The sequence below is a fragment of the Centroberyx gerrardi genome, chromosome 14 (assembly GCF_048128805.1).
Source record: "Centroberyx gerrardi isolate f3 chromosome 14, fCenGer3.hap1.cur.20231027, whole genome shotgun sequence".
NCBI classification, from domain to species: Eukaryota; Metazoa; Chordata; class Actinopteri; order Beryciformes; family Berycidae; genus Centroberyx; species Centroberyx gerrardi.
Window position 1 is genome coordinate 10,517,638 of NC_136010.1, and position 22,943 is coordinate 10,540,580.

Sequence of the window (22,943 nt, forward strand, 5' to 3'; positions counted from 1 at the left end):
AATCTGAAACGTTGAGCAGGACCATGACGGGCAGAGTCCTGTCAAATTGTCATTGTCAAAGACAGAGGTATGTTAGCTACTGTAAATAAATCTGCCCCCAAAACAGACATGAGTCTTATAACCTACTGTAAATAAATCTGCCCCCAAAACAGACATGAGTCTTATAACCTACTGTAAATAAATCTGCCCCCAGAACAGACATGAGTCTTATAACCTACTGTAAATAAATCTGCCCCCAGAACAGACATGCGTCTACTGTGCTCGGGGCAGATAGGTAGATGCCTACACATCGAGGGATGTGTAGGCATGTGTAGGTGTTTATTTCTGCCTAAAACAAGTTAAATAAAACTAACTATGCTATGTAGCCAGCTAAAGTTAGCTAGCACACAAGCCGTGACCAAAGAATATATAGCTGGCTATGTCTAACTGATCTCTATGGCCGTGACCATACCAGCTAACGTTAGTAACTACTAGCTAACATGTTGTTAGCTAGTAGTTAGTTGTTTACATAGCAGCAACTGTGCCTGAGCACTTGTCTCTTTCTATTTAACAGGAAAGTTAATAAACTGTCAATGAAATACCTACAAATAAAAAAACATTTGTGTTAGCTAACTTACGTCTGTCTTGGCAATGCCAGCTCTGCCCGTCACGGTCCCGCTTGATGTTTCAAATTGGCCCGCCTCCTCTCTTTTTTAATTGGTCACCTGATTGAACCAATCATAACACTTTCTGCCCTGAGAAGATGTTTCAACTCAACTCCTATCTAGCTACTTCTCACAATGGCAGTTGGCGGGAGGAGTGGAAGGCCGATGGATGAGAAAGAAACTACCAATCTTCTCGACCATGGCCTATCCACATGATCCAGGCCATGTGGATACCAATGGTATCACATTGCACCTGTAATTTATATTCAATAGAGGGCCCTATTGGGATCTTCCCAAGTCAAAGCCGTAGCTACATCACTTCAGGATCATCAGGCAGTGTTTAGAGCCAGGGGGTTTCTGTGCTCTTCAATATGTAATCAAGTGTATAAGTGACCATAAACTGGTAAGACAGTTGAACACCTTTATCCTTCTGCTCATGTTAGATCGTTTGTGTGATGGAAAAAAGAGGTTGTGAAAATCAAAGGGGTTCTAAAAGGTTTTATTGTCCACCATCTGTTAACATCTGTGATAAATCCAATGCATCAAATCTTAATGAACTGGAGAGATAGGCATTATGTTTCATCTTTTGCATTAATTTGGAAGCTATAGTGCAGCACTGCTGTGGGTCAACAACAGATGGCCATGGATTAATCTCATTATTTACCACACATGAGTCTCATAATATAACAGACTTGGGTTTTGGATTGGACTTTCACCCTCATATTACTACTGGCCTTGGATATAGATATATTATAATAAAAACCTGTAACAAGGCCATATAAAGAGGAAACAAATGAAGGGTTGAGTTAGTTCTGCTGGCAGTGGAAGAGATATCTATTATGTTTGTGTGTGTTTGTTTGTGTGTGTGGTGTGCTCTTATTGGCTTTTTTATTTCAGGATTATCAAAGTGTGAAAACTTGATCCTCAGTTTGTCTCCAGCCTTGTCTGTTTCTGTCAAGATGCTTGTGATAGCTCTCCTCTTCAAGCTGTTGGTGAACAGGGATCTGCTGAATCGCAGGCCTGATGAGTGCGAGTCGATCTTGACAAGTCACTCAGCCAGAGGCTCCAGCGGCGAATAAGCTGTCAGCCGACACGTATCTGTGACCGGCCCTCATTACAGCAGCATTCACAAGCAGTTCCCCCCGTCACACACTGGTTTTTCATCGGGCTGTAAGAGCTGCTGCCTGACCTGTGACATCTCCTCTCTCCTCTCTTCTCCCTCTGCTGTCAGTCTTCCAGGTAAAGCCGGTGTTCCCCTCTCTCTCTCTGCTCCGCCCCTCCAGCCACACTGGCACCTCGCTCCGCTGCCAAAGCCCGCCGTCCCCCCTGAGCTGCAGGGAGCCATCAGGGACGTCCTGGGGCAGCATTAAAACCAGGTGTCCCTTCATGCTTTGCTCTACACATGGCCCAGTCTCCTGCAGGAAGCCCTCAGGCTGCTTGTTAGACACACTGACCCGAGGGTGAAGGGCACAGATGGCTGCATGCTCTGTGGGCTGCCCCCGCCCGCCTCGGTCCGTGGGTGTCATCCCAAACTGAATATAGCATGATGGAGAGGAAGAATAAAGATGAGTTCCCTCCGAGAAGCACAAAGAGTGAAACCATATGTGTTGTTGTAATTTAAAGGAAAAGTATAATGTTATTAAAGCTACACTAGGCAAATTTGTTATGTAAAAATACACCCTGATCATCTGATCAGCCTAAATCACAAATTTAGACCCTGTAGATGTGCTTTAAGTTTTTCAGTCATCTGTATCATTTCTATGCTACCACAGACTCAGATTAGACCGTTGCTCAGCATGTGTGTTGTGTACGACGCAATTCAACTTCCACTCCCAACACCCTCAACAACACCAATCCAAAACCATAATCCATCCATAGGAAATTAGCATTTTTTATGGAAATAGTGTCCTTGTTATGTTCTTGTCACTGGTAGAAAGTTCCCAGATAAGCAGTGGTTGAATCAGAGGATTCAGCTGGAACAATATAACTCAAACTTAAGTTAATATCAGCAAACCTTTATCTTAAGCATCCTGTGCATCAGCCAAAAACCTCAGCAAACTGTCAGGAGGAACCCCATGGGTTTTAATAAGCTCTTGCCAACACATATCACATTGTGACCTTTCAAAATATGTGAATTAAAGAAACCTTGTGCCAAATTATAACAGCCAGCTATGCAATGAATAATGCAACACAGCAATGGAATGAAGATAATGACCCAAAAGTTGAAAACGCGTTTTTTTAATTGCCTAATACTTACAGGCCTCATTATACTACAGTATGTTAGGTCGTCTGAAATAAGACTTCTTGAATGTCAACTTTTTATTTAGTTGGTATAGGGACACATCTGCTGCAGAGCAGAGATTCAGTCTGAATAAGACAAATAGTGTAAACAGATGGTCTAATACAGCAGGCTGTTTAGTTTTGGTGAACACAGACATTTAATATGAATTCCAATAATTAGGGATCATAAAGAGTAACAGAGTTTTAAAGACATTTTTTTTCTTGAGGAATGCTTCCGTCTTTTTCTGTTTTGGAGTCAGTTCAGTGACAGTGATGGAAAAAAGGTTTCTTTGAGATGAAAGGTGAAATGCCAACCCTGGTCTGTTATTTGCAAATTACCTCAACATGTGTGTGTGTGTGTGTTTGTGTGTGTGTGTGTTTGTGTGTGTGTGTGTGTGTGTGTGTGTGTGTGTGTGTATAGGAGTTGTGGTGAATGACTGTGAATGGATTATCATGTAGGTGCATCAAACAAGGTCTCTCCCCTCCCTTATCTTCTTACCCTGAATAATTCATTCCATGACACCTTCAGCGGCATTTTCTGTCTCCATTGTGTTACTTTGCTGTTTGATTAATCCCAGATGACCTTCATCAAATACACTTAATTACACAATATGTTTCAGATTTCTCTGGATATTATGTAATGATATGTAATTAGTAAATATAGTTGTGCTCTTTTTCCACGTGTTTTTTGTTTGCCTTAACTGTGATGTACATTTGCTAAAAAATACTTTTAGCAATTATTATTGTTATTTATTATTACTATTATTAGTATTAGTATTATTATTACATAGAGTAGTTAAGCCTGTGTGGTGATTTTGTGGTCCGTCAGGCCGGCCTCAAGCTCTGACGTCAGAGCAACGTCATGAGAGAGAGGGGTGAGGGTGCTGTCCAGGGTGCTGAAACACTACAGAGGTCTTTAAAGCAAAGCAGCCAGAGCGGCAACACGTGTGTGTGTGTGTGTCTGAGTTTAGCAGCCGCTTACTAAATATTTTTACAGATTTACTGAAGACAGAGTAATTGTAAGAAAAAGTTAAACTCTGGATAGTGTCGAGTTCTCTGGGAGCTGAAGTCCCTTACAAACTTTGACTTCCCGCACTTTCATCAAAGATGGATAACCTGTTGCCGGCCCAGGAGGCTGCCAAAATCTACCACACCAACTATGTGAGAAACTCTCGAGCCATCGGCGTCATGTGGGCCATCTTCACGATCTGCTTCACCATAATCATCATCACGGTCTTCATACAGCCCTACTGGATCGGGGACAGCGTCAACACCCCGCAGGCCGGATACTTCGGCCTGTTCCGCTACTGCATCGGCAACGCGCTGACCTCGGAGCTGATCTGTAAAGGCAGCGTGCTGGACTTCGGCTCCATCCCGTCCGGAGCCTTCCAGACTGCCATGTTCTTTGTCGGGACCGCCATGCTGCTGATCGTGGGCACCATGGTCTGCTTCAGTCTGTTCTTCTTCTGCAACGCGGGGAACGTGTACAAAATTTGTGGTTGGATGCAGCTGGCCTCAGGTAAGGGAGAGTGTAGTATCCAAATCTATGAAGTGTGTTCAGTGCAAAGGCTGCCAAACGGATAAGATTGCATACATGAAACAGTGAAAAAGATCTGTTCAGTATAGCCTATGCACATACATAGATTTTTTGAGGGGAGAAAAACATGACCTCAGCCTAAGGGCTTAAGTTACCTACCATCCTCTAAAAAGTGCCATAATTTGTTTTAATATATATCATTTTGTAAGAGAACTGATTGTCTAATTTTTTTTATGAAACTATACAAATTCAACTAAATATGTCAAAACTTTTTTTGACTTTTTTAAATTTTATTTATTACGTTTATTTGGATTGGGATGTTGCACAACAAAACTTAAGTCTCAAAAATAATGCGAAGTGAACCAGACTTAGCTGGCTTCCATCTGTAGTCCATGGGCAGGTAGACATAAAAGACAATACAAAAGAGAGTGGCATATACAGTTAAAAACATACAATTAGGCTACAACATAACCAATCACACCCACACACACAATACTCTCTCTCTCTCTCTCTCTCACTCACACACACACACACACACTCATTAACAGTTTATCGCCTTATATCAAAAGGCCTACATGAGTCTCTGGCATGAAGCAGCAGGTCTCAAGTATGGGGCATGTGCTTCTGTTGTGAACTGTCCGGTGAGTAGGGATGAGGTGATAAATTCATCTTGTCATGATGAGCCGCCCTTCACCTCTCTGGTTTCAGGCGTGGTGTGTGTCCAGTGGATGTGTTGCTCTGCAGTGTGGAAGCCAACTGGGATCCAGTTTCAGCCCAGACTCTGACACCTCCGATGGCAGATTGGTTACCTGCAACACGATCAGGTGTTAGGTGCTGTATTGTTAGCTGACAAGGCTGATAACTGAGGGCAGAGGAAACCTGAAACATATATGATTTTTAGGCCTATGCAAATATGGCAACTCCCTGAAATGCTTGTAGCAACAAAATCAAGATTCAAATGTATGAAGGTTTGTAGCCATGGTAACACCCAGAGGCAACTTTAGCAGACGCAAAGCATTTAACATTTAAGAACTTTCATAACAGTGTATCACGCAAACAGTCCCACTGAGCATCCTTCCCTCCGCCGCGCCATAACATAGATCAGGCCTGTGGCACTTTAAAGAGAAACACCGAGCGTCAGCCTGCACTTGGGGCCGAGGCCGTCTCCCTCATAATTATTTATCAAAGTAAGTGCACACAAGGGGCAACTGTTGGACGCCTCTGTCATTTCTGTGTCCTTCTCCCGCAGCTGTGTTGATAGTGATGGGATGTTTGATCTACCCGGATGGCTGGGACTCCCCGGAGGTGAAGAGGATGTGCGGCCAGAGGACAGACAAGTACAGCCTGGGGAACTGCACGGTGCGCTGGGCCTACATCCTGGCCATCATCAGCGTCCTGGACGCCCTGCTCCTGGCGTTTCTCGCCTTCACCCTCGGCAACCGACAGGACAAGCTGCTACCTGATGACTTTGAGGTGGAGGGAGCAGGTGAGGGTTAGGGCAAAAAGGTAAAGATGGAGGTGGGGGAGTCATCTTCCCTGCAACATGCAAGAGCCCAGGTATCTCCCTTGATCAGAGGAGAGTTTTCCTTGAGCTTGATTGATAGCTGAGTTACCACATGCAGTTTCAGGGGTTTGAACACTATTACCAGGGGTGTAAAGAGTACTAGAATGTCCTACTCAAGTATAAATATTGTTACTTTGCTGATGTTTTACTTCAGTAGAAGTAAAAGTACTGGTGTAAAAATCTACTTCAGTAAAAGTAAAAAGTAGCTAATTTAAAATGTAAGAGTAAGAGTCACTGAGCTACTTTTTAGAAAACAGAAAGTTGTTGGATGTGATCTTTTCCATGCAATTCTAAAAGGATGACAGGACAGAGTTCAAACTAGGTTCGTTTAATTAGACAAATTGGACATTCCAAAATAAAGTGCACAAAGTAAAGCCAGGTTACTCTTCTCTTCTTTGCTGACTGATGTTCACTGCAAAGGGCTTCACAATTTGTCAATTTACATTGGTGCAGTCTCTGTTGCTTATGGAGAGCCACAAAATGTGCACTCTGTAATGGGTGTGATTTATGTAAATAAATCACATCCATCCATAAAAAGTAATGTGAGTAAATGTAATTAGTTACTTCCACCCTTGACCATTACACATGGCATTATGGAAGTTTGGGTGTTGTGAAGTGTTAGTTTGGGGGCCAATGACTACTGCTGAGTTCAGACCAATGGAGCTAATGCAAAGCACCAATGTCTTGTGCTTATTAAGTTTAGCTCATCAGTGTTTTCCTCTTTTACAGACAAATCTTGACCAACATGGACCTTCAAGACCAGGATGAGATACAGATTTACTTTAATGGGGGTTCAAGCTTGGGAACATGGCCACTGTGATATTCAAAAGTCAGAAAATTGTCTGTTTGTAGTGTTTTTAACCACAGTCTCTGGCTGTTAACACCTGGCCTACAGTTGAAAATGACTGGAGCATTTACCCTCCGGCTGATTAATGTGCATTGTCCCTGTTAAATAAATAAATTAAATAAATAAATAAGACATTTATTCTGAAATGTCATGACACCGTTTAGGCCAAACTGTTCACTTTCATTTCCCACTTTCATGTTTTCAAACTTGTAGTGACATGCTGACTGTGCTTTTGTAATCATTGATTGCTTCATAAACCTGACAAGTATCTATTGCACAACTTTGAATTATGTATTTCCTGTCTGACAGCTAATAAACTTAACAACTCTGAGAGAAAAAAGCTAGACACGGTCATTCCATGTAGTATGAACATCTGTTTTATTGTATGGTGTGTTGTACAAAGTTCTGTAAATTGACATCTCACACAAGTCTATATGCTCTTGAATCTGACAATAATGCAAATTGCGTATATTTAACAGAACGCGGGCCTAAATAGATACATAGATTAATTTGATATGATAAATTTGGTACACCATTATGTAACATCAGATCTCACCATTTCTATGGAAAAAATAGTGACATTATTGAACAGTTGGCCATACATACAAATGAGTTTGAACACTTCTTCCAAATGTTTTATTAAAACACAACTACCCTGCTAAATAATTTTAGCTAAGACATAGTAAGATTTGTTAAAAACTGTACACAACTGTAATATACATAAAGGCAAACTCTTTGGTACAGGTATATACAGTTTATTTTCACTTTTTTTTCCTTTAAAATCGGGCTTCTTAACATGTCATCTTGTTGAAACCTTCCCAAACATTATATTCCTGAATTGTAATAAGTGTATGAGAATACCAGCCTCCCATGAGAATGAAAGATCTCCTTTATTACAATTGATTGACCACACTAAATACCAGGTGAAAATGGATTTTAATATGGCTACATATGACCTACATTATCAGACAGTGGATGTCTCAAAAATAAACTAAAACAAATGATTCTGTCTGGAGAAATGCTGTGTACATTACTACAGTCAGTGTAAATATGTCAGCCCAGTGTGCAACTTTCTAATACTACTGTACAAATACAAAATGTATGCCTTACATGTGTAATATAAGATAAAACATATCATAAAAAAAAAGAACACAGCACTAATGAAATTGTAAGAGAAAAAGTGGATACCAAGTTTTCTTGGGGACAAAACTGACCAATAAAGGCTACATATCCTTGATTTGTTTGGGTTTTAGTGCAGGAGTGAAACCAAACAAGGATGAGTCACTAGCATTACAATAACAGGTTTGCTTAATTGGGTGGGTGAACGGAGCACAGCAGTTTGAGCCAACATGACCACAAAGTAATACAACCCACTGGATTCCTGACGTCATCAGCACAAGGGAAGAGAGGAACCAACAAATACAAAGCAAACATACATAGAAGCATTACCTCAATAACAAGAACAACGTAAGAAATCCAAAACAATGAAACAAAAAGAGAAATAAATATTCATCCGATATGCCCAAACTGGAAAGTGATCTGTTGCAGTCTCTGGAGAGAGAGGGAGGGAAGGGAGGTGCAATGTTTGGAGGGCTCCACTAGAGGGCTCCACTAGAGGGCTCCACTAGAGGGCGAGCCACGGGTGGCGCAGGCACTCTGCCGCCGTGGCTCTCTTCTCGGGGACGAGCTCCAGCATGGGAAGCAGAAAGTCAGTGAAGCAGTCGGCTTCTTCGCTGGGCCACTCGTACTTGTCGACCAGCACCTCCAGCAGGCCCCAGGGCTTCAGCTTGGTGATGTGCTTCAGATCACCTGCAGACAGCCAGACAGCGCTACATCACACAGCCATGCAACACCACAAACCTTCACCCACAGTGATACTTCTCAATGTGCTAGGGCACTCTGGACAGCAAGTTAGTCTATGCAAGCATCACACGTGTACATAATATAAATGTGTCGAAATATCTAGGCAGCACAAGCATGACATTCTTTGAATTTTAACAGATGTGTGAAAATACTTTATGATTAAAGTGCAAAGGCATTGTTATGAAGTAGGGCTGGATCCTACGAAGGACAGACAGAAAGCTTTCATTATATCAAAGAGAAGCAAGTGATGATCTTGACACGGACACTTTTTTTTTTTTACCTTTCTTGGTGAAAAAGTCCTTGGAATATTTGCCCGCCACTATGAGTTTGCGTGGGACAGTCCCCAGCAGCTCAATGATCAACGCTATATGGTCTACGCAGCAGAGCCGCCCAGCAGACGGTTGCAATGGGGAGGGGAGGGGAGGGGAGAGGTGAGGGGGGGCAGACAAGACAAACAACAGATTCATCAGACAGTGTCCCAGTCACTGGCCCACTCTGGGTGTGTGGGTGGAGGGCCGAGGAGAAGAGGGGTCAGGTTGACAGCACACAGACACAGACAGTTTGTTGTGGAGTTTGGATGTGCAGACCGAGGAAATCAGGCTAACACACACTGCCACCAGACATTATAAGGAGTTTTATGCTCCCAGCATTCATCTAAACCAATAGGTTCTTAAACGTTTTCCAGCCCAGGATCCAGAATCAATATTGTCAGTGTTGCCATGGGAGTCAGGCTCATTAATACAACCTTCTGCTCTAATGGGGACCAAAAGCAACAGGTTTGCGACCCAATTTGAGTCTCAGTCCACAGCTTAAGAAACCTTAACCTAAAAGGGCTGATGCCTCCGAAACACCCAATAACCCTTTGGGTGGGACACCAGCAAAATTCTCCCATTGCCTGACCCTACAATTGATTAGGATCGGCAGATTGACTGTAAATATGAGATCAGTGAGTCTACTGGTGATGGGTCTGTTCATATACTTCAATCCAGTCTTGAAGCAGAAGATTTAAGTCGCTCACATCATGTTTGCTACCAAAGCAGTGTTTCATGTTATCTCCTACTCGTAAAAAATATCAAATTCATAACATCTCTAAGTAAAGGTTCTTTTATGAATTAATGTATTGAATTCAAGATGATTACTTATTCATTTCCTTCTGTTTATACTAAATCTATACATTTAACGAGAAGCATCTTAGAGTGGTTAATAAACATACATGTCTCGGCCATTGGGTGTAGTCTCGGCCATTTCATCATACAAGAATTGTTCATTATATCAAAAAATCCCAATCAAAGCACAAAAATCATCACAAAGGTTATGTTATCAAGGCCATAATCAGTGGCAGTGGGGTGTTGTAGCGAGTAGGGAGACCTTCTTCACACAGACGATCCAGGTTCAAGCTCTCATGTTGGCCGCCCGGCTGAAGTGTCCTTGAGTAAACACACTGAAACCCTACAAGTGCTGCTGTAGCTGACCTTACACTCTGACCTCCCTATGGAGGGGAACAGATCAAACGAGAATTTCCCCTACAGGGATCAACACAGTTTCACATTATTATCATTATTTTTAGTCAAGTCCTCCAGTTACATCTGAGCAGCTACGTACGTCTGTCAGGTAATGTTTGGCAGAATTACTGACACTTAAATTAACGTCTGATGGCGCTGTTTGCAGTAGCTGACATTTATTGGTCTGTGTTTATTATGCAATGTGTCCATCAGCCTGCACACACCAACAACCTTAATGTGTCCGAAAGTGCTGTCAGGGACCCTCTCCCTCTCTGCCTCTCCCTCCCTCCCACTGCTCCCACGGCAGGCCACAGACACAGGGTGGCATACCTCTCTTGGTGAAGTATTCCTGTGAGAATTTCCCACTCAGAGCATAATGGCGCGGGATTTTGCCAAGCAACTCAATTACGAGAGCAAGGTGGTCTGGAAATGAGGCACATCAGAGGAGGAGAGAGAGGAGAGAGGAGAGAAAAGCAAGAGGGAAAGGGAGGGGAAAGAAACAGTCGTAGGGGAACAGATTGGAGAGAAGACAACAGCGAACAGATGAGATAGCAAATAGAGGGGGCAGGAGAGAGATGGAAAAAGAGAGTCATGTGGAACAACGTATTAGGACAAATGGAGAATGATAGCCTAGTATGACATGAAGCACACGTATCAGAAGACAAAGGCTATTACAGTCTTCTGAACAGAGATGGGCCACACAGTTTCTTACAACATAAACCAAAAAGATGGAAAATGTAAGATGGAAATAAATGAGTAAGGTTTAAGGCACAACCATCAAAGCCATATAAACTAAAACAAACTCATACAGCAGATTAAGTGGGGCAGGGTAAGAGATGAGTGAAAAATCCAATCAAGCCAATTAATTCATGCTACAGAGAAAGCAGTGGTATAATGTTAAGCGAAGAGGTGAAGGGTTCATGTACTGCAAGTGAAAAAGCTGAAGAAACTGAAGACTAAATCTCAGCACATCAGTACAGAAACCTCAAGCTAAGCAGCCGGGCAAAGTTAACATAAATAAACCATAACAAGGAGGAGGAGGAGGAGGAAAGGTGAAAAGTGAGTGAGGAAGAGATGGAGGAAGATGAGTAAGGGAGTGGGGAGATGGGCCCATCTTCAGTGGTGCCAGAAATGTGGCCCCATGTTAGAGGGGAAATAGACACAGGAATGCTGGTACTCAACATCACATGATTGAATTCTGTTTCCTTAGAGCTAAATTTCTTGTTTCGTAAACATTGTAAACTGGAAACCATTTGAAATCACTGTAATGGAGTACCTCATTTAAGTGTTAAACACTGAAAAAATTAAACTAAGGGAAGCACGCTGTGCAAGACTGCACAGTAATGTGTAGTCAGATACATAAATTGCCATGCCTACTGTGAAACTCTTACTAGCTGCATGGATATTTAAGTTATTCATAATGACAATTAAAACAACAATGAGGGCCAATGTAAAGGAAAAATCAATATTCATGGAGCTTTTCACAGTAGGCATTACAGTTAAAAGTGGCCACAAACGCAGCACAATTCTTATCTGTGTACTTTGTATTTTAAAAAGACTACTGAATAGGCTATAACACAAAGAACTAATTCTACACAATTACAATTGGATAAAATATAGAATGGGCAGGAACAGGAAGTCCAGCAATACCTTCATCCCTGGAATAATCTTCGCCAGAATGTGGTTCAAATAAGTAGTCCCCCGTGGCCAGCTCAAAGGCCTGAGGAGACAGCAGAGATAAACAGAGACAACATAATCACCGGATACAGACACCGCAGTGTGTGTGGGGGGACCAATATCTATCACAACTGAATACATAATGAGCTCTCCCATCACCACCTCCATGTCATTTAAGTTTAGGATATTATTGGCGTACGATTTTTTTTCACATTCTGATATGATGCAAATAGTCGATCGTCAGCACAATCTCACCATGCAGGCTGTGCTCCATATATCGGCTGGTGTGCTGTATCCAGCGCCGATAAGCACCTCTAAGGATCGGTACTGCCGTGTCTGGATGTCTTCTGTAAAGTGCTTGTGCTGAGAGAGGGAGATAGAGGGAAAAAAATCCCAACCCTAAATAACAGGCACTGGGCAGAATCCAAAAACATGTATAAGTAACAGAGCCCACAGACCCTGTTCCCAAGGTGTAGGAATGCATTACTATCAACTGTGAAAGGGAGTGTGTAGGCTCCATTTCCAGTGTGCAGGCTCTATTTTCTCCATAGAGGTAGATTGAGGGCAATGATAACTGTGTGCTACCATTTCTACCATAACATTACTAATAATATATCAATAATCAAACAAACAATAATCAAACAAAGAGCTGGAAGGTCAGAGTATTCATATTGAGGTAGGTAGAAGACATTGGATGTGTCCCTAGCTGGAAGGCTTCGGCCTTAATCAGGAAATCCCTCAGGTCATTAGCAGACTACTCACCACCCAGCAGGCATTTCCCAAGTCTGCAATCTTGACCTTGATCTTGTCTGCATTGACTGGTTCAAGGGGGTTGACTAGCAGGGCTCCCGCTGCTTGCTTACCTACATCATCAGAGCCGGGAGAGAGAGAGAGAGATAAGCACAGCCTGAACATCTGCTAAAAGAGGACTCGATCTTACAATCAATATTTCAAAGTTCACATGGCTCAGCTATTACAAAACCTCCAAGGCAGCCCCAGCCAGAGCAAACAACAAGCACAAAACCTGTCCAGAGTTAGCAGATGTAATGCTGGTGGGCGACTGACCGTTTCTCAGGGCCTCCTGGGTTTCATATTGACAGTCAGGCTGCTCCTCTATCTCCTCCTGACACCTGCTGTGCTCCAGCTCTCCCTCCTCCAGCCCACCAGGAGGTCGTCTCTCAGTCACCCCACTGCTGTACGCTCCTCTGCCTTCAGTCTCAGTGTCCAGCTCCTCGAGCTCGGCAGAGTCCACGCCGTTACAGATGGGGTGAAGAGGGGACTCGCTGTGCTGCTCCTCCTGAGTGCCGCATTCCTCTGTGGGCTCTGTGTTGCCATTGTGTTGGTCTTCGTCCCTCCACTGGGCCTGCCTCTCCTCCACCTCCACATGGGAGAGGCCGTTACAGTTGACCTCTGACAGCCCCTCTGGTCCTGCCCTCATCAGGTCTGCATTCACACATTCAAAAAAAGAGGATCTGCATTTACACTGCTATCCAAAAATGGACAGGAGAGGGCATAATTCTGCTCAAATTACTCATTCCAGAGATTTAAGTACTGTATTATGGCTACAACGGAAGTTTAACCAATAGGATTAAAAACACAGGAAGCACATATTCCTCCTCTGTGATGCTGGCTACTCACCTGCTGTTTCCTCATTTCCTATGTCCAGAAGAGACACCTGTCTGAGGGGGGCGCAGGCTCGTGCCTTGGGAGACTGTGGGTCCTCCTCCTCATCCTCTTCCTCGTCCTCTCGTGTCTCTGGAACCTTTTCCATCTCCTCCAGGTCCATGATGCATTTTTCCAGCAGCTCCGCCTGACGTTTCTGCTTCTTTTTTAATTTCTTCTTCTTGTTCTTGGACATTTTTACTGCCTGTGAAGAGGAGGACAGCAAACAGAGGAAGGCTCAGATTCCAAGTTGCATATTTGTGGGACTGCTATACATGTGTGTTTTACTAAAAATTTGGGAGGCTGATATCCTACACAAAAAATAAATAATGAAAGGGTTGTAACTTACTTGTTTTGGTGCAGGCGCTGTGCTTACTGAAATGAGAGTATCAAGTGAGTACAAAGTATCATCAAACTGTGCTCATAAATGTACATATAAATGTGTATGTGTAGCCCATACTTGCTGATCCGGAGGGAGGAGGCGCCCCAGCCTTCTGCCACTCTGTGGCCTCTGCTGCCAGCCTCCTGATATACGGCTCGTCGACGCTCATCAGGATATTCTCCGGCTTGATGTCTGTGTGAATGATCTGACACTTTGTGTGCAGGTAATCCAGGCCTTGGAGAACCTGGGAAATGCAAACATGGAAAATTAGTAACTGTTACGGGTTTACTTCAATACTTTTAAAACGTTGGAAACACATCATTGTATTTAAAGAAAAAAGAAAGTGCTCACAGGTACACATTTATTGGTTATTTTAAAATGGCTTCAAGCGTGACTAGGCCAATCAGATATGAGGACCAGTCCTATCCGTTTCATAAAGGTCTGCTAATGTTTAGGAATATAGAGGACCAAGTCTGCCACATCTATCAATCAATTAATTAATCAATGCCTACAGAAAAGGGAAAATAAATGAATGAATCAATAAATAAAAGCACAAAGAGAAAATAAATGAATTAGATAAATGCATAAAGAAAGTGAGCAATAAATACTTCAATGTCAATTTTTCTTTTTTGTTTTTAATGCATGAATTGTGCGTTTTATTGCTGCAGTTAGATTTATTTACGTTGAATATGTATGACGGTGCGTCAACCAAACCCTTGTGGGTTGTACCTGACTCAACAAGCACAGGTACAAATGATGACTCGGTACAGTCAAATGATAGCTAGAGACTTCTGGCAAATGAAGCCTGAAGTAATGCCTTGCCTGATTATTTGCTTTTTCACATGGAGTTACTGGCTGAGAATTTGTGTTGTTAGCTGCAGCAACATGTGGTCTGCTGCCTCATGGAGCAGCTGGGAAATTGATCGCCTCTCTGCTGCCATTTTCTCCATGTGGCTGCAGGACACAATCCTCCAAAAGTGTCCGTAAGTGGCCGAATCTTCACCGACAGTGTTAGGTTGATTACTACTCTTGAATCTTATACCATGCACACCAATTCCCCTTATTAGCATATGCTGATGGGAAAATAAATCGAAATGTGACAATATATGAGTAAATAAATATATGAATGAAAAATATATTTACTTCGTATTTGTGAATAGAAAATATTTTCCTTTCCAGTTAGGAATAAATTCATTTGTTTCTTTATTTAGTTATTTATTAATTCATTCATACTTATATTGATTTATCAATGTATTCATTCATTTATTTGCCCTTTTCTATGTGCATTGATTGATTTGTCAGAATTGGTCCTCTATACAGGAAGACCAAAAGACATTTGTCGGTGACAGAACCTTGACGGGTATTGGGGGAGGAGTGCAAAACAAAAGTGTGAATCCTCGGGTGTCACGTTACCTGTCTTATGATGCTCTTAACACAAGGCAGAGGCAGGCCTTGGTAGTTAGACTTGATGATCCACTTTAACAGGTGATGTCCCAGCACCTCAAACACCATGCACACATCTGACAGACGCAGCAGTCAAGATGACAACAGACAGAAATGCAAGTGAAGCCAGAATGAGAATCCATTAGGAGCTTGTTAGTGGTGTCGTTCTCTAAACTTTGTAAATTAGGCCAAAACAATTTCCCAAGATTGTTTGAGGCCCTGAAAGAAGGTATGTCATAGGAGTGCCAACACTAGAGTGTTCTTAGGGAGTGTCAAATTGCAGCTATCCCTAGGGTTTTTGGGGCATCTCCCTCAACCATGTTTAGTGATAGGTGGGGGTCTGTTTGTGATACATGAGGCCCCATTCAGTGCAGCCATCACCTGTTGTTTACAATGTTACAAGCCTGCTGCCTTCCAGCTAAACTTGACACCAAGGGAAAGAATAATCCTTTACCTGACAAACTATTTTTTCAGGGGATTAATAGGCTCCGGTTCGTCCAGTGGGAAATAAAAACAATAGATCAAAATCTGAGTCAGAAAAAAAATCAGGAAACATTAAAGATATTAGGCTGTAAAGGATACGAGTTCCATTGACACCAGAGATCTTGAAGTCATCTAGCAGCTGGACCACCATCTCCCTGTTGGGATCATCGGGGTCTGAGTTTCTTACCTAGGCAAAAACAGGAGGAACAATACAATCAAAACAAATGTGGATTTACACTTCCTCATGGTAGGCTGGACCAATTGGCCACACTTCCCTCTGTAGCTACAACCATGTAACGCTGCTTGAACACACACAGTTATAGAATATTGAATGCTGAATGTATGCATGTAGTTATATTTATAGTCTGTAATGTCTTGCACTGTATGTGTGGTCCTGTTGTCCTTGTACCATGTGTGTCAGCATGTACTGCAAAACTATGTTATTAATGTGTCTCTGCACTAATGTCATCAAGGAAAAATCCTGTGTATTTATTTGCTTTTAACTGACTTTTATTCTTTTTATTTTATTATTTTATTTATACATTTTATTGTGTTGTATTATTGTCTCTTTATGTTATCATGTTTCTTGATGTTCATATGTGAGTACTTATGTCATATATTCTTTTGTGTTTATATTCTTGTTTTTATTTTATTGTTTTATTCTTTACATGATCCATTTTACTTTGTCTAAGCACTTTGTAACAATTGTTAAGAAAAGTGCTATATAAATAAAGTTATTATTATAATCAAACTGCAATGTACAATAAATTAATGAACTCAGCAACTCACAGATCTAAGGAGTTTGATCTCATCCACGGCTGTCTCTGTGTAGTGCTCTGCGCTCTTCACCACCTTCATAGCAACAAACCTCTTCACCCTGCAATCACAGAACCAGCAACGTTCACAAACAGGAAGCACTGCACAAGGTCACACCACAACAGTTGCAGAATCAGTTGCTATCTAACTCCAACTTCAGGCCTCATAAAAAGAGAGTGCAGTAAGAAATGTGCAGTAAAGTGTTCGTACTGGATGTCCCAGGCCAGCCACACGGTGGAGAAATGCCCCCAGCCTAGTTTCCGAATCACATGGTATTTTCCGTTGAAAAGGTCTCCTATTTTCACATGGTGATAGCCGCCTAGAGGAGGAGGAGGGATACACTTTGACTAAACAAAACAGCAGAAGGATCAACCAGGGCAAAGACAGTCAGTGGGACAGGAGGCTCACCCTTGCAGTAGTCGTTGGGGTCCTCCTGCTCCTCATCATCAGAGCCAAGGATCTCCTCCTCAGGTTCCTGGGGCGAGGCTTCTGGCTGCGGCTGCTGCTGAGCTCTGGGATGGGTCGTCTGCCTGTGGGACAAACACATGCATAACAATAATCCAAGGCTTTACTGGGAATAGAGTCCATCACATATGCTCTCCTGACTCTCTGGTCCTCTGAGTATTAACCATCACAGCACATCATAATATTGTCTGTCATTTTCATTATGTAAATGAATTCCTTTCAAGAGGTCCTACTCAACAGATGTTTCACGGTGGAAGAGCAATTTTCTAACTCTTCCCCACAGCTGGCAAACAGTCAACTCTGATTGCCTCCACCCCATACCTTTACCACACCCAAATCCTGCTCAATGCATCTCGGCCAACTGTGCTGAGTACAAAACAAAACAACGCCAGCTGCCCTGATTGTGATTGGCTGAAAAACATGGCAGCAATATCAGTATTATTTTTTTCTGCCTTTATTGCCACTGGAAAGCTAAGTCAGCCAGACGCCAGGCCTTTTTTCTTGCACTGTCACAGGGCGTAAAATTGAATTGTGCAACCTGGAAATTAAATTTGTGAGCGCTGGTACAACCGCCAATATGTGTCTTTGTGTGTCTTCAGTGCAAGCAATGAAAAACACTTTGTAATTATCTGTCCTGGTCGAAACAATCAAATGTAAGCTTTACTTAAATTAACATTACCCAAACCTCCTGAGGCGTCCTTTCACTGGTAGCCATGTAAGCAGCACCATTACAGCATTTAACAATTACATCAAGATTGGATAAGACAGTCGATGCCGGAGTGACAGGATGAATACACATTTCATTACATCAAACTAGAGGCTGCCTAAAAGTCAAGTGGATTTGCAGCCTTCATTATGCATTGTAGCACTGCAAGCCTTCTGACCGTGGCACAGTGTCATGGTCTTCGAGAGCCAAGTTCAGGTCAGCCAGTCAGGGTGAGACGCTTCACTCCTCTACACCTGAGTGCTTACAAATTTTGTCAAGATCTGGCTTTTGCCTGATCAGTGTCAACAAATCATTTCTGTTCTTTATTGAGCAGTATCCAATCCATAAAAGAAAGTAAGCTGTAATGTTGTGAAAATGTAACTTCAATAGTAACTCTTCACATCTTTGCTGTGATTTTTTACACAACTCGCAGAAACCTTTTCTCATATACAAAGAAATTTAGATGGCATCACAAGACGGGAGTACGCACCACTGAGTAGTTTACATGGACTGCTTCCATACAATGATGTATGGCACTATGATATAATTGCAAAATCTTTATGATACACATCTGTCATGTGCTATGATGAACACATTCTGGTATTTTATAATAGATCACATTGTTGCATAAGCAGTGTGTCTATGTATATATGTAGGCTAATATCCTATAAGCTGTGTTCAGTTGTTAACGTTACCTAGCAAGCCAAGAAGTAGAGATTAAGACAGTTGATCAACTAGGGAGCCAGGGAGCTGAGATCACATTCAAACAATCCGCTAAACAAGTAGGTGTATACTATGCCATCGCCAAAAATGTGCTGTATGACTGTACATAATCTGTACTTATTCATGCCTGACACGTTAATTATTTGAGTCAGACAGAGAAGAGGTTTTACTGCGAGGTATGTGCACACTGACAGAATGTGTGCCGTATCTGCTCTAATTAATTATTGAATTAATCTAATTGAATTTTGCATTTTGGAACGTTTATTTTTTTGCTGGCTTTTTCATCTGAAATGCATTAGGCTATAATTGCCTTACCAGAATTTAAAATCTTGTAATAAATGAGACATTTGTTAAGAGGATTCAGACTTGGAATTAATAATAAATCCTATCGATGCCCATACTTAGTCACAGTTCTTCAGTGGCTACTGAAGCATGAAAACAAGGATAAACTCAAGGAATGCCATAATTTAAGTGTGGGGCCAATAACAAATTTAGTTAGTCACATCCTTCAAGATAAAAAACACTGGTGCAGGTCCGCACATTTTGGTGGGTGTTCCTGTTTTTGCTGGTGCTCCTCACTTTATGTTTGGGAGCATCTGTACACCCAAATACAAAAGTTAATTTAGGACTCTGTTAAAAGAGCTTTTGCTTGAGAGGACTGCATTAAAATGACATCTGACAAATGATACAGAACTATTACCCCTCCACTCAAAGTCGTGTTTAAGACGACATGAAAGCCTTCATGCCCTTCTATAAATACAGTGCTCAACATGCAAGGATGGCTGTGGCATGCAAAGCTATTGATTCAACACATTTAACTTATTGGATATTATATGAAGCTAATTCCTAATGGGCATGTGGGTTTAGGTGATGACGATAACAGTGTCAGGAGGTAAGTTTATCTGCAATGGCGCTGTTGTTTTCATTGAAATGCCATGCTTCGGTGGGCTGATGTGGGCTTCATCATTCTCTTGTTTTAAATATAGCACAGGGTGTTATGCAACGCTCTGGAGGATGCCTGTAATGGCATGATTAGTAGATTGTTAGGTAAACCAAACAATCAGTATTATGGATCAATTGGGGGAACCGTTGTGACTATTTTCAGACTTTACTTTTACATTATCAGAATGCAATCATTACTAAACTATTTTCACACTAGGATATAGCCTTCAGGTAGTTTATTTCAGGCTGCACATGCTGCACATTCTATATGCAAAGCTTACAAAAATAGCATACAGCTGAATAGAAGAATAACAATTGTTCAAACCAATTTGCTTTTTAAAACAAAATGTACTAATGCCCTCATTACAATGCCATGCAAATGAAAAGGTATGGAAACCGAACGGGAATGCTAATCTTCTTCCCTCTTTCTCATCGTTAGCACTGAAAAATTGATGCACGGACCAAAACAACGTCCGACTGCAAGCAAGGACCTCATGTGCATTTCGACACCAGTGTCTGTCTGGACCGTGCAGACAACACGTGTGTGTCAGACTGCCAGGAGCGACCAGCTCTGAAAGACTGCAGTATCCAGCCATTCAAACAAAATGCATGCCAATTTAAATGTTTAGTGTACAACATTACAGAGCACGACCTTGAGCTGAGATAAAAACTCACTTTTTGCTGGATTTCTTTGCTTTCGCCCTCTTCTTTCTCGCTTGGAGTGCCAAAACTGTCAAAGAAAAAAGTGGCAAATTATTTTATCATTAGTTGGTTGCTGTTTGTTGTCCAGCAGACATTCAATGAAAAAAAAGTCTGAAACTGTCCGGAGCAATGCATTTAATTAGCATACCTATGGCACATAAACACTATTGTTATGCACTGAATTATCGTGTGTTTGCAACTACCAACATGAAAATGTTAATTATTAAAGGGACTATCGGTCTGCCAGGAAGAGGCAGTTTGATATTGGTAGCCATGTACGTTAGATAGCTAAGCTATCTACCTAGGGTAACCTTTCTAAAGGCTTAACATTTTAGTGCGTCGCAAAGTATTACAGGCACTCAGCTGGCTAGCTAGTCAGCAAATATAATAATAGCTGGTTAATGTTGTCAGCGTTTTATGCGGCATATGAAATTGAAGCAGCTAGGAAGCTAAATCTAGCTAGCTAATCCTGACATGTTTCATTGAAGCTAAAGCTAATGTTGAGATAGCTAACGTAGCTTGCTTCAGTTCTACACTGCGTGACAGACGTGTTCAATTCCTCCACCATCTGAAAGCGTGCAGCACAACTAAACTTAAAAAAAATAACTGCAGAGAAACATATTATATCAACTATAGTCTCAACAAACATACAGGCTAACGTTACTTGATGTGTGTATTGTATGTCTTCGTAAAGATTACCTTTTCTTTCCATGTTGGCTGGATTCGTAGCTAGCGGTTAGCTACACTAGCAGTGATCGAATGTTCCACGCATGCGCATTGATTCGTTTTCCTCAAAGGGAGCTTCCCTACCTTGATGTATGTACCTGGACGTGAAGCCTTGTCTTATGAATTCACTTCTTAACTAGACTGACTAAAGCTACATGACAGCAGAAGTGAATACCTTGATAACTGTTATAAAGATGTATTAAATGTGTTATAATTATAAGACTATCAACTACTATTTTAACTTTTGTTACTTTTATGATGATGCTCAGACTTAATTTTGTGTTCAACCATTAACCTGCCAGGCAGTTGTACAATGTCACTGTTCAAAACAAAGGGTCTACCTGGATGTGGCTGAGGCAATGAAATGGTTTGCACCCCTTAGGACATCTCCACGTAACGCTCAACTTTGACAATATAACTAAGTGAAAGCCTTCTGGGCGTAATGCCAATAATTCAACAGCCTACATAAAATTGAATTGCATTCAAAGTCAATAATTGGAGCTGGGATCATCACAGGCAAGCTGTCAGATGCTTATACTTAAAATGTCCACAGACTGAATTCACAATGTACCCAAGACTGTGAAAGCAAAGTGACTCATTCTTGGACTAAATACTATTTTCACAGAAGTATCTAGGACCAGTACCAGATTTTTTTTATACAATATAAATTTGTCTGGGTCCGCCTCACTTAGATCTGAACCAACTTAGAATACATTATTGTATTGCTGCACCAGTGCACAGCTTTCATTGTGGAGATAACCTGAACATATGTAAACTGCCCTTGTGTATTGATGCTGGTTTCTGTGTATTATTCAATCAATTTATCCTGCCAATATCATGAGTGGTAATTACATGGCACTCAGCTGAGGTTAGTCGTAAATATATCTGACACATACTTAATTCTTCCCAGTAGTCCTGCAGGTGTACCTGATATTGATCTGAAACAAGCAGACAGATAAGCCCAATTTTTGTGTGATATTGCATTGATCTCCCAAAGGGGAAAGTGCAGTGTAGTGCCTCTGGAGCTGGTAGGGATTCAGTGTTTTGCTCAAGGACACTTCAGCAGTGCTGATACTTGCTGTCACAGGAGCTTGAACCCAGGCTCACCAGTTGCATGATGGTCTACCTGCTCACTACGCCATCCGTCTGACACCTTGCTTTATCATTATCTCCAGCATTTCAAACAATTCTGATGATAAGGCAAGTAAAAAATGTAAGAAACAGTCAAAATATGCATTGAGCTGAAAAATTTGTTGTCATAACATAAGACATAACTAAAGAGAATGGGGTAACGTAACTCATGAATTATCAAAATGTCATGCGAGTCTTCATATTACAAGTAGCTTGGTCTATTTTTATCAGAGTAATGTGTTTAAACTGTGACAATACAACCCCAGGTTTGTATATCAAGTCTACTCACTGACGATCAATACTAATGTTGATACTAAATAGTTTTGAATTTAAATGGTGAAACATGCCTGTGGAAGAACAGCTGGCAATTTAAAAGAAAAAAACTTGGGACTCTTAAAAATAAGTCTTTATTTTGATAAACAAAGGCGTGATGATAGTAGTTACTCTGCTGGACTGAAAATAGTTTAAGGGGGTCTTTTGATTGTTGTTTATAAATACCACCTCCACAAAGTATAAATACATCTAAATCCCTCATTCTTTTAGACATTTAAGCAGTATTTCTATTAGCAGTTTTAGCATGACACTTCAAATTCCTGTAAACCAACACACACAAGGACTTTAAATGATGTACATGCTAATAGTGATTGCTTAATGACATAACAAACCACAAAAAAGTCAAAGATTAAAAAAATATATGGAACAGATATTTACATATTTTTGAGTAGATCATGTACCCACAAATACATAATTTTTCTATTTTGGTGCCTTGTTGAATGGCACTGTACTTAAAAACGGCAGAGGCTCAGATTATTCCATCTGATTTAAATATGTAGCCAAAATATGGATGT

General features: G+C 41.4%; 2 protein-coding genes across 2 annotated transcripts; one reads left to right on the forward strand and one right to left on the reverse strand.

Annotated features, from left to right (window-relative positions):
- The first annotated feature begins 4,031 nt into the window (after positions 1-4,031).
- lhfpl5b (LHFPL tetraspan subfamily member 5b) lies at positions 4,032-5,958 on the forward strand. Its single transcript, XM_071919865.2, has 2 exons — positions 4,032-4,443; positions 5,711-5,958. The coding sequence occupies exons 1-2, from the start codon at positions 4,032-4,034 to the stop codon at positions 5,956-5,958; spliced, it is 660 nt and encodes a 219-aa protein (XP_071775966.1).
- A 1,287-nt stretch (positions 5,959-7,245) lies between these two features.
- srpk1a (SRSF protein kinase 1a) lies at positions 7,246-20,996 on the reverse strand. Its single transcript, XM_071919869.2, has 16 exons — positions 20,938-20,996; positions 20,212-20,266; positions 17,109-17,230; positions 16,911-17,019; positions 16,674-16,761; positions 15,984-16,071; positions 15,372-15,478; positions 14,037-14,202; positions 13,926-13,951; positions 13,553-13,781; positions 12,980-13,357; positions 12,677-12,777; positions 12,170-12,277; positions 11,888-11,957; positions 9,016-9,108; positions 7,246-8,681 (listed from the first exon to the last, which is right to left on the reverse strand). The coding sequence occupies exons 1-16, from the start codon at positions 20,948-20,950 to the stop codon at positions 8,497-8,499; spliced, it is 1,938 nt and encodes a 645-aa protein (XP_071775970.2). The 5' UTR covers positions 20,951-20,996; the 3' UTR covers positions 7,246-8,496.
- Positions 20,997-22,943: the final 1,947 nt, after the last annotated feature.